Source organism: Hemitrygon akajei, chromosome 7 (genome assembly GCF_048418815.1).
Source record: "Hemitrygon akajei chromosome 7, sHemAka1.3, whole genome shotgun sequence".
NCBI lineage: Eukaryota > Metazoa > Chordata > Chondrichthyes > Myliobatiformes > Dasyatidae > Hemitrygon > Hemitrygon akajei.
The window spans coordinates 61,381,039-61,393,544 of record NC_133130.1 but is presented as its reverse complement, the minus strand read 5'-3'; the positions used below and the strand labels follow the sequence as shown (position 1 = coordinate 61,393,544).

Here is a 12,506-nt window from a genome sequence, read left to right as displayed (position 1 = left end):
CAAAGAGTGGTTGTAGACAGGTCATATTCTGCATGGAGGTCAGTGACCAGTGGTGTGCCTCAGAGATCTGTTCTGGGACCCCTACTCTTCATGATTTTTATAAATGACTTGGATGAGGAAGTGGAGGGATGGGTTAGTAAATTTGCTAATGACACAAATGTTGGAGGAGTTGTGGATAGTGTGGAGGGCTGTCAGAGTTTACAGCGGGACATTGATAGCATGCAAACTGGGCTGAGAAGTGGCAGATGGAGTTCAACCCAGATAAGTGTGAAGTGGTTCATTTTGGTAGGTCAAATATGACAGAATATAGTATTAATTGTAAGACTCCTGGCAGTGTGGAGGATCAGAGGAATCTTGGTGTCCAAGTCCATAGGACACTCAAAACTGATGCATAGGTTGACCTGTGGTTAAGAAAGCCTACGGTGTATTAGCCTTCATCAATCGTGGGATTAAGTTTAACAGTTGAGAAGTATTGTTGCAGCTATATAGGACCCTGCTCAGACCCCACTTGGAGTACTGTGCTCAGTTTTGGTCACCTCACTATAGGAAGGATGTGGAAACCATAGAAAGGGTGCAGAGGACATTTACAAGAGATTGCCTGGATTGGGGAGTATGCCTTGTGAGAATAGGTTGAGTGAACTCAGCCCTTTCTCCTTGGAGCAACGGAGGACGAGAGGTTACCTGATTGAGGTGTACAAGATAATGAGAGGCATTGATCATGTGGACGTCAGAGACTCTGCCTGCCACTAAATATATATTGAATCAATGTTTGAAGCATTTCCAATTATCAGCTAGATTGCTGGTAAACTATACAGGTGCAGGTGGACTTAAGTTATCCATTGAAGAGATTTTTATGCTGTCACCTCAGTCTTGGTGAACTTTGAGACAGTGTGCTCATTGCTGGCAGCTTCTCTCCATCGGACCTAGCTCCTCATTCAATGCTGCTGGTGGTATTCAGTTCCGCTGCGTATTTAGATCTCACACCATGTGATGTTCTTTTACAAGGACAGACGCAAGGGTTGAAAACACAAGAACTGTTTTATTTACAGATTTACAGAATGGCTTTAGCTCGACCACATTTTACTCGGGACCTTCAGCCCGCCAAAGGTGTGTGTGTCTGTGTTGTTCACTAACGTCACCTCTGGTTCTGGGTGAACCGCCCACACTGCACACTGGGAACTTGAGTTCTTTATTATGTACACACATAATAAAACACTAACTTTCCCTCATAATCATTAATTCTCCCGCCATGCAAAAAAATCTATCTTATGGTGCCTTGAGTATATTTAATGAGGTATTGCATAATGCTTCCCTGGGCAGAAAACTCCATAGATTCACTATTCTCTGAGAATAGCAGATCCTCCTTGTGCATAGGGTGCAGAGGAGATTTACAATGATGTTGGCTGGATTAGGGAGAATGCCTTATGAGAATAAGTTGAATGAACTCAGACTTTTTTCCTTGGAGCGACAGAGGATGAGAGGTGCCCTGATAGAGTTGTATAAGATGATGAGAGGCATTGATCATGTAGATAGTCAGAGGCTTTTTCCCAGGGCTGAAATGGCTAGCATGAGAGGGCACAGTTTTAAGGTGCTTGGAAGTAGGTACTGAGGAGACGTCAGGGGTAAGTTATTTTTACACAGAGAATGGTGAGTGCGTGGAATGGAGGTGGATATGATAGGGTCTTTTAAGAGACTCCTGGACAGGTTCATGGAGCTCAGAAAAATAAAGGGCTATGGGTAACCCTAGGTCATTTCTAAGGTAAGGACATGTTCAGTACAGGTTTGTGGGCCGAAAGGCCTATATTGTGCTGTAGGTTTTCTATGTTTCTATAAAAGCAAGGAGAAAATGTTGAGTTTTTATAAGACAGTAGTCAGGCTGCGCTTGGAGTATTGTCAACAGATTTGGGCCCCGTATTCTAGAAAGGATGTGTTGTCATTGGAGAGAGTCTAGGGGGTTAGCGAGGATGATTCTGGGAATGAAGGGGTTAACATAGGAGAGTTTGGCAGCTTTAGACCTGCACTAGCTGTAATTTAGAAGAATGCATGCAGATCTCATTGAAACCTACCGAATGTTGAAAGGACTAGATGGGGTGGATGTGGAGAGGATGTGTCCTATGATGAAGCTTACCAGATCTAGATGGCACAGTCAAAATTGAAGAGCGACCCTTTAGAACAAGGGTAAGGAGGGATTGTTTTAGCCAGAGAGTAGCAAATCTGTGGAATGCTCTGTCGCAGACTGCGGTGGAGGCCAAGTCTGTAGATATATTTAAGGTGGAAATTAACCATTTCCTGATTGGTCAGGTCATCAAAGGGTATGGTGAGAAAGCAGTTGTATGGGGTTGATTGGGATCTGAGATCAGCCATGATGGAATGGCGGAGCAGACTTGATGGGCTGAATGGCCTAATTCTGTTCCTATGGACAAATCTGGTTCTTTCATGGTAAGGTATATTAAAAGATTGTCAATTTATGAAGTTGATTGACAGGTACCCTTGCAGATTCGCATCTATTTGATGTAACAGAAAATAATTTTGAAGAATATTTAATGATTTTAATGAAGAATATTGATTGATCTTATGATTTGAAAAAGTAAGCAGTTCTTCATTTTGTGTTCACTAACAAGTTCAAATTGATTTTTATGGTTTTCATTTCTCTTTATTCAGGACATTCTTCTTATTAATGTAATCATTGAACAGATGATCTGTGATGCTGACCCAGAACTTGGTGGAGCAGTTCAGTTAATGGGGTTACTAAGAACATTGATTGACCCAGAAAACATGTTAGCCACAGCAAATGTAAGGAAGTTAAAAGATCCCTTTTTTTAAATAAAGGGGTTAATTTAGTTTGATGTGAATAATCTTGTGCTTCCATTCCTAATTTTAAGTTTTCATTTGGACCAGATAGAACATATCATCAAATTGCTTCTATTTCTAATATAAATATATATAATACACACACACACACACGTGCGCGTTTGCAATTACCTGTCAATTACCTGCATTAATCATTCATAAGATGTGGTCTAATCTTCATCTAAGTCACAAATAATATACAAACTATAATAGACAAACACACAATCTGCCTAAACTAATAACCCACAAGCATTTGTACAACTTTTCGTCAATATTGAGTACACCATTTAAACAGTCACAGTCTAGGGTTAAAAAAATACGTGAACCTCTGTTTGGAGTCAGATGTTCCAATCAGTGAGATGAGATTGGAGTTATGGGTTGTAGAGGTGTCCTGCCCTATAAAAAAAAGACACACCAAGTGAGGTTACTGACAGAACCTGCTCTTCTCAAGAAAGATCTGTTTATGTGCACCATGCCTTGATTCAAACAACTTTCAGAGGACTTTAGAAGGTGGAAAAGGCAACAAAAGCATTTCTAACAACCTTAGTGTTCATTTGTCCACAATAAGAGAAATTGTCTACAAATGAAGGAAATTCAGTACTGTTGCTCCTCTCCCTTGGACTGGGTGCCCAGCGGAGATCACATCAAGTGCACAATTGCAATGTTGAAGGTGGTGAAAAAGACCTCAAGGGTAATAGCAAAAGTCCTGCTGAAATCTTTGTTTATGTGTCCACTATAAGAAAAACACTGAACAGCAGTGTTCATGGAAGAACACCACATAAGAAACCACTACTCTCCAAAAAAATCATTGCTACACATCTCAAGTTTGCAAAATACCACCTTGATGTTACTCAACACTCTGGTACAATGTTTTGTAGACAGATGAGACAAAAGTTGATCTTTTTGGCAGAAATACACACTACTGTGTTTGGAGGGAAAAGGGCGCTGCACACAAACACCGAAACCTCATCCCAAGTGTGAAGCATGGTGGAAAGAGCATCATGGTTTGGGGCTGCTTTGCTGTCTCAGGGCTTGGACAGCTTGCAATCATTGAGGAACCAATGAATTCAAAATAGTATCAAATTTTACAGGAGAATGTCAAGGTAACAGTCCGTCACCTGAATCTTAATAAAAGTTGGTTGTTGCAACAACACAATGAAATACAAGAATAAATCAACAACAGACCGGTTTAAAAAGAAGAAAATTCATGGTTTGGAATGGCTATGTTAGAGTCTAGACCTTAACCCAATTGAGATTCTGTGGCATGACCTGAAGAGGGCTGTTCATGCAAGGTATCCAGAAATATTGCTGAACTGAAAGTTTTGTATGGAGGAATGGTCCAAAATTCCTCCTCGCCATTGTGCAAGTTTGATCAGCAGCTGCAGGAAACACTTGGTGGAGGTTATTGCTGCCAAAGGAAGTTCTACCAGTTATTAAATACAAGGGTTCACATACTTTTTCCAGCCTGGACTGTGAATGATTAAATAATGTGTTCAATAAAGACATGGAAAGTACAACTGTGTGTTATTTAGGCAGATAGTGTTTGTCTATTATTGTGGCTTAGATGTAGATCAGACTACATTTTATGAGTAATTAATGCACAGAATCAGGTAATTGCAAAGAGTTTACTAACTTTTTCTTGCAACTGTATATATTAAGTATGCACATTCTGGGAGACCAATATGGTATATGTTGCATTGAAACTTGTGCTTTGAAAATTCTTGATACAAAAAATTTTAGAGCTCTTTCCAAGACTGAGGCTCTCTTCAACAATTTCTTTTTATTTTTATCTTATTCCCCTTAGGGGAAAAAAACTTAACCACCCCTTTTTCTCTCCCTCTTCTTATTCCTTTCATTTCCTTCCTTTTTCCAACCATCACCATTGCAAAGAATGCTGTGGGCAAAGTTTTTCTAAGTAACATTCACATTGATTTGATATAGTAGGCTATATTTATACTTTCTGTCCTTGGCTTTGACCGTGCTTGATCCCTCTTGTCTATCACAGAGCAACCACTACGTCAACAGCAGCAGCTTCTGAGTCACCAAATTATCACCACTGGTCCTCCCTGATTTACTATTCTTGCCTGTGTATCGTGCCATCTGTAAATATTTGGTTTCTTTTTGTATACTGATATTAAATTCTGTCCCCCATTTGAATGATCCTTGTGTATTCACTCTTTGCAAAGATTGCCACCATTTTCTTCAGCTGAACCCCCTGTATGTCAAGGTAAATATCAACTTCCTTAGAAAAAAATGCATTGTTAATTTTTCCCCTTTTTACTCTAGCATTGTGCATCTCCAGAGGAGTGATACAGTCAAAAAACGTATTTTCACTCCATTTCCTGTGCACTCAGAAAATTCATTTTCTTTATATCTAGACTACAGTTTTGCCTTGCTAGTTTGAATTCTGTTCCATGGTCTCATACAATCCAAACTTCAGTTATTTATCCTATAATGCTCTAGATTCATCTAATTCTGCAATACCATCGTTAAACCATTTATCTTATTAACCTGGTAGCTGTAAATCAGATTATCTCGGGTGCAACTTACTTGCCTTACTGCCATTCACAGCAGCAGTGTTTTTGCTGCATTGGCACTCTACTGCAACTTGTTCCCAAAACACTGCTTCATTACTTAATTACATTGACTTTATTACTAAAAAGTATTTGTCAACTTTAAAGAATTGATAATTTAATTTTGAGCATTAGAAAGAGAAACTTAAAATATTGAATATGACTCATTTGCTAAATGTGAGGTTTTTAATTGAAGATTTCTTTGAGGGGAGGAAATTTAATGAAGTTAATTTAATTAAGTTTTATTTTTGTTCCTGCTTTTGTGTACTTAATGGCAATTGCTTACCAATCCAGTTGTTTTTACAATGTTCATAATTAGTTAAGATTTAAACCGTTGCAGTGATTTGACAATTTCTATACTCGAATACTGTTTTAGAGATGAGTTCTGCAGCTGTTCAAACCATGAAGCATGCATATATGAAAAATGGCAGAACTTCAGTAATGAAACAATTAAGGGATTGACTAATGACCGGTGTATTCTTGCCATTTTTGTTAGAAAACTGAGAAAACAGAGTTCCTCAGCTTTTTCTACAAGCATTGTATGCATGTTCTAAGTGCTCCTTTGCTGGCTAATACAGATGATAAACGCAGCTATAAAGGTAAGTTTCAAACTGATGTGTGTTAAAGTCCTCTTTTCTATAAAGCATACCAAAAACCTTTCAATATTAATTTTGTCTGAAAATTGTAATTTTTCTCATTTGAAATGTTTTTATCTATAATCATGTTTTCTTTGATACATAAATTCAGTCAATGTGCTATTTCCTTGTTTAAGAACCAGTCACTGACAAATAGCTTTCATTGACAATCTTGACGTTATCACTGGGCTGATCTTAAAGGAAAATGGCAAACTAGTCTTGATGCAGGACTTACTCAATTTGACACCTCCCACACATACTGCACCCACTGCTGACTCACTGACCCCACACTTACCTCCCACTCATACTCCCACACTGACCCACTGAATTCCTGCAGTATATTTGTTTGTTGGCAAAGTAGAGTTTGCTTCCCCACCAGAAAATACAAATAGCTTTACAAGGAAGAAACAGGAAGAGAGCATTCATTCTGTTTCTTGTTTCTTTAGACCCAACCCCATCCACCATAGCAACAGGGATTCTGAGGAGCAGACAGTAGGCAGATTTTGGAAAGGTGCAAAAATAACTGGGTGGTTGTTGTGAGAGACTTCATCTGTCCTAACATTTAAAACACCTCATTAGTGCAAGAGGTTTACATGTGCAACATTTGTTAGGTGTGTTGAATGATTCCTGACACAGTATGTGGATGGGCCATCTAGAGGAGAGGATCTAGTATGAGGCAATGAAGCAGGTCAGGTGTCAGATTTGTCAGTGGGTGAGTATTTCAAATACAGTGACTGCAAGTCCCTGATCTTTATAATAGGCTTGCACATTTGTTATATTGTCGGGGAGTGGGCGCAGGGGGGTTCAATTACAGGAAGGCAAAATATGCTATTAGGCAGGAACTGGGGAGCAAAATTAGGAATGGATGTAGTTGGAAAATGCAAAATGGAAGTGTGGAGGTTGTTTAGGGAGCACTTGTATGGGGTTTTATAAAGGTTTGTGCTATTGAAGCAGGGATAGATGGTAGGGTGAAGGAACCATGTTTGACAAGGGATGTGGAACATCTAATCAAGAGGAAGAAAGAATTATATTAGGTGTAGGAAGCAAGGATCAGACAGAGCTTTTGTGAGTAAAATGGTTGCCAGTAAGGTGCTAATAGAAGAGACTTAAGAGAGCTGGAAGGGTACATGAAAAGGCCTTGTAAGTAGGGTTAAGGAATTGGATTTGAGTCATCCTCCTGCTCTGCATGACTAGAGTGAAGGTAGGACCAATCAGTGATAAAAGCAGTAATATTGCCTTGAGTTTGAGAAGGTAAGGGAGATCCTTATAAGCTATTTGCATTAGTAAATAGCACATAATTTTGAGGATGTGACTAAGCACATTGATGAAGGAAGCGCAGTAGATGTAGTGTATATTGGTATCAGCAAGGCATTTGATAAGGTACCCCATGCAAGGCTTATTGAGTAAGTAAGGAGGCATGGGATCCAAGGGGACATTGCTTTGTGGATCCAGAACTGGCTTGCCCACAGAAGGCAAAGATTGGTTGTAGACAGGTCATATTATGCATGGAAGTCAGTCACCAGTGAAGTGCCTCAGGGATCTGTTCTGGGACCCTTATTCTTAGTGATTTTTATAAATGACCTGGATGAGGAAGTGGAGGGATGGGTTAGTAAGTTTACTGATAACACTAAGGTTGGAGGTGGTGTGGATAGTGTGGAGGGCTGTCAGAGGTTACAGCAAGACATTGACAGGATGCAAAACTGGGCTGAGAAGTGGCAGGTGGAGTTCAACCCAGATAAGTGTGAAGTGGTTCATTTTGGTAGGTCAAATATGATGGCAGAATATAGTATTAATGGTAAGACTCTTGGCAGTGTGGAGGTTCAGAGGGATCCTGGGGTCCAAGTCCATAGGATGCTCATAACAGCTGCGCAGATTGACTCTGGGGTTAAGAAGGCGTACGGTGTATCGGCCTTCATCAATCGTGGAATTGAATTTAGGAGCCAAGAAGTAATGTTGCAGCTATATAGGACTCTGTTCAGACCTCACTTGGAGTACTGTTCTCAGTTTGCCTCACTCCAGGAAGGATGTGGAAACGATAGAAAGGGTGCAGAGGAGATTTACAAGGATGTTGCCTGGATTGGGGAGCATGCCTTATGAGAATAGGTTGAGTGAACTCGGCCTTTTCTCCTTGGAGCGACGGAGGATGAGAGGTGAAGTGGTTGCCACAAGAGGACACAGATTTAAGGTGCTGGGGAGTAGGTACAGAGGAGATGTCAGGGGTAAGATTTTTACTCAGAGAGTGGTGAGTGCGTGGAATGGGCTGCCGGCAACTGGTGGAGGCAGATATGACAGGGTCTTTAAAGAGACTTTTGGATAGGTGCATGGAGCTTGGAAAAACAGGGTTATGGGTAAGCCTAGTAATTTCTAAACTAGGGACGTGTTTGGCACAACTTTGTGGGCCGAAGGGCCTGTATTGTGCTGTAGGTTTTCTGTGTTTCTATGTTAATATTCACCAGTGAGAGGGACCTTGACAAGTGTGAGGACAGCATAGAACAGGCTAATGTGCTGGAGCATATCAACATTAAAGAAAGAGAATGTACTGGAACTTTTGAAAATATTAGGATAGAAGTCCCAGAGGCCCCAGGATACTAAGGGAAGTGAGGGAAGAGATTGTTTGCCTTTTGTGAAGATCTTCACATCCTCACTAGCTCTAGGAATAGTACCAAAAGATTGGATGGTGACAAATATTTTTCCTTTGTTCAAGAAAAGTTATGGGGATAATTCTGGGAATTGTAGACAAGTAGGACTTGCATCAGTGGTGGGCAAACTAATGAAGAGGAGTCTTAGAATCAGGATTTATGAGCATTTGGAGAAATATAGTCTGATTAGGGGTAGTCAGCACAGGTCATGCCTCACGAGCTTGATAGAGTTCTTTGAGGATGTGACAAAATTTATTAAAGTAGAGCAGTGGGTGTCATATATACAGTGCCTATAAAAAGTATTCATCCCCCCCCCGAAAATTTTCACATTTTATTGTTTTACAGCATTGAATTATAGTGGATTTAGTTTTTTTTTACACTGATCAACAGGAAAGACTCCTTTGTTCAAAGTGAAAACAAATTTCTACAAATTGGTCTAAATTTATTGCAATTATTAAACACAGTAATTGCATAATTACCCCCTTCAAGTCAATGTTTCGTAGATGCACCTTTGGCAACAATTACAGCCTTAAATCTGTGGATGGGTCTCTTATCACCTTTGCACCTCTGGACACTGCAATTTTTCCCCATTCTTCTTTGCAAAACTGCACAAGTTCTGTCAGATTGCATGGGGTTCATGAGTCATGGGTCACTTGGTGGCTTCACTCAGTTTTTGAGGACAGCCTGTCGTGGGCAGATTTACAGCTGTGCCATATTTTTTCCATTTCTTGATGATTGACTTAACTGTGCTCCCAGGGATATTCTGTGACTTGGAAATCTTGTATCTATCTCCTGACTTGTGCTTTTCAATAATCTGTTTGTGGAGTGTTCTTTTGTCTTCATGGTGTAGTTTTTACCAGGACTCTGACTCACCAGCAGTTGGATCTTCTAATACAGGTGTATTTTTTGCTACAATCATATGAAGCACCTTGACTGTACACAAGTGATCTCATTTAACTAATTATATCTTTTCTAAAACCATTTGGCTGTACCAGTGATGATTTGATGTGTCATATTAAAGGGGGTGAATACTTAAGCAGTCAATCATTTTGTATTTGTAGTCAATTTAGATTACTTTGTAGAGATCTGTTTTTGCTTTGATATAAAAGTTTTTTTCTGTTGATCAGTGTCAAAAAAAGCCAAATTAAATCCACTGTGATTTAATGTTGTCAAACAATAAAACATGAATATTTCCAAGGGGGTGAATACTTTTTAAAGGCACTGTATATGCATTTTAGCAAGGTTCTCCGTGGTAGGCTCATTCCAAAAGTCACAAAGCATGGCATCCAGGGAAATGTGCTGTATGGATTCAGAATTGGCTTGATGATAGAAAGCAGGAGTTTGAAATAGATGGAATGTATTCTGCTTGGAGATTGTGGCCATTGGTGTCTGCAGGGATCTATTTTGGGACACCTCTTTATGAATGTCATAAATGACTTGGATGATGAAGTGGAAGGATGGTTTAGTATGTTTGCAGATAACATGAATTTTGTTGGTAGTGTGGGTTGTGTAAGAGCTTGTAGGTTACAATGGGGGCATTGTTAGGAGTCAGAGCTAGGATGGGAAGTGGCAGATGGAATTCTGTCTGAAGAAGTGTGAAGTGATATATAAATCCCTCAAAGTGTTTCTCTGTAAGATGATACAGTTTTAAGAAGGCCTATGGTGTGTTGGCTTTTGTTAGGAGACTTAAGTTCGTGAGCTGCAAGGTAATGCTACAGCACTTTAAAACCCTGGTTGGACCACACTTGAGTATAGTGTTCAATTCTGATTGCCTATAGGAAAGATGTGGAAGCCTAGCGAGGGAGCATAGGAGATTTTTCAGGATACTACCTGGCCTAGAGAGCATGTCTTAGGAGGAAAGGTTGAGTGAGCTTGGTCTTCTCTTTGGAGCGAAAGGGGATGAGAAGTGATTTGATAGAAGTGTATAAGATGATGAGGCATAAATGGAGTGGACATTTTCCCCAGGGTAGAAATAGCTCCTACAAGAAGGCATAATTTTAAGGTGATTGGCAAAAAGTATAAGTGGGAATGTCAGGATGGTTTTTCACACAGAATGGTGGCTGTATGGAATGGACTGCCAGGAGTGGTGGTAGAGTCAGATACGTTAGGTACATTTCAGGGACTCTTAGATCGGCACGTGGGTGAAAGAAAAATGTGAGGTGTGATTGATTTTGGAGTAGGTTGAAAGGTTAGCGCAGCATCATGGGCCAAAGGGCCTGTGCAGCACTGTTGATGTTCTCTAAGCTGTACACCTTCCTGGCTTGGAAACGTTAATTTGAATTTTCTATAAAGGCTGAATGAAAACCTTGTGGAAATACTTAAGTGCCAAATTACTCCCATCCACCATCTCAAGAAACAGTAGTGTTGGGCATTGTGTACTGGCCTTCCAGACAATGTTCACCTACTGTATCATGCATGTTGAGTGAATAATTCTATCAGTTGAATTCTGAATTGTTGTGTTTTCTGAATGGATAATTCTAACTTGGTTTTGAGAACCAATTTATCAGTGAATCTCAGTAACATTACTCTTTCTTTGCCTATTAGATGCCGTTGCAGACAAATCAAACATGAATATTACTTTTTGTTCTGGTAAGTTAGATTGATTTTATCTTTTAAGATTGAATAACTTATAGCTTTAATAATATTTATTATGGATTTTAAATTTCAACATTTTACAATTAATTACAATTCATTCTGAGTTGATCAGTTTTGTGTATAGACACTTACTGATTTGAATGGTAAATTAAAATAGACTGCCTGCATAAAATGCCCATATATGCTAGTAACTTACTTTTTTGTGAGAAATGTTTTGCCAATAGTGCTGCCAAATAGCACAAACTGAACTGTAGACTTTCCAATTAATTTTAGTTCATCCAATATTGACTACAGAGCAGTTTTATATTTGAATTTTATTTGTGAGTATCAAGCACCATCAATATGTAAACCTATGCATTGTGATAACAAACAGTTTGGACGGCCAAATTTCATTTTTGGGTCAAAGGTGAGTTATTTGATGTAAGCATAACTCAAGCGATATTAATATGTGACTTCATTGATTTTGGTCTTTGTAGCTGAAGAATTGGCTGACAGAAATGTGTATTTGTGTGTATACTATAGGCAACTTGTATACTATAGCAGGAGATCAACAAGCCTTTGCCAGCTCTTCAGGAGAACCATCCAATTAACACACAAAATGCTGACAAAAACTAGGCAAGTTAGGCAGCATTTATGAAAATGAATAAACAGTCAGCATTTCAGGCCCAGGCCCTTCATCAGAACTGGAAAAGAAGGGGAAGAATGCCCCAATAAGAAGGTAGGGGGAGGGAAAGGAGTACAAGCTAGAAGGTAATAGGTAAACCAGGTAGGTGCAGAAGGGGTGGGGGATGAAGTAAGAAGCTAGGATGTTACAGGTTGGAAAGGTAAAGAGCTGGAGAATTGGAGAGGAGAATGGACCATGGCAGAAAGGGAAGGAGGAGAGGCACCAGGATGAGGCGATAGGCTGGTGAGGAGAAGAGGTAAGCAGCCAGAGTGGGGAATTGAAGAAGAAGGGAGGGGAAGGCAGAAATTGGAAGTTGGAGAAATCAGTGTTCATGTCATCAGGTTGTGGTAACCCAGACAAAATATGTGGTGTTGCTCCTCCAAATTCAGAGTGTCCTGATTGTGGCAGAAGAGGAGGCCATGAAAAGACGTATTCGAATGGGGAATAGAATTGAAATGGTTGAAATGGAAATTGTTCATTTTGCGGATGGAGTGAAGGTGCTGCAGTTAATTCTATTGTCATACAGTCTTACAAACTTGCTGCTGTCATC

The 12,506-nt window shown here is 39.8% G+C and overlaps 1 protein-coding gene across 1 annotated transcript in view; it reads left to right on the top strand.

The window, feature by feature from the left end:
* LOC140730498 (serine/threonine-protein phosphatase 4 regulatory subunit 3B) overlaps nucleotides 1-12,506 on the top strand; it is a 76,458-nt gene that overhangs the window by 44,620 nt on the left and 19,332 nt on the right. Inside the window, exons 8-10 of the mRNA XM_073051024.1 lie at nucleotides 2,662-2,793; nucleotides 5,920-6,022; nucleotides 11,242-11,286. Coding sequence (XP_072907125.1) covers nucleotides 2,662-2,793; nucleotides 5,920-6,022; nucleotides 11,242-11,286 — 280 coding nt within the window. The remainder of the gene's footprint in view (nucleotides 1-2,661; nucleotides 2,794-5,919; nucleotides 6,023-11,241; nucleotides 11,287-12,506) is intronic.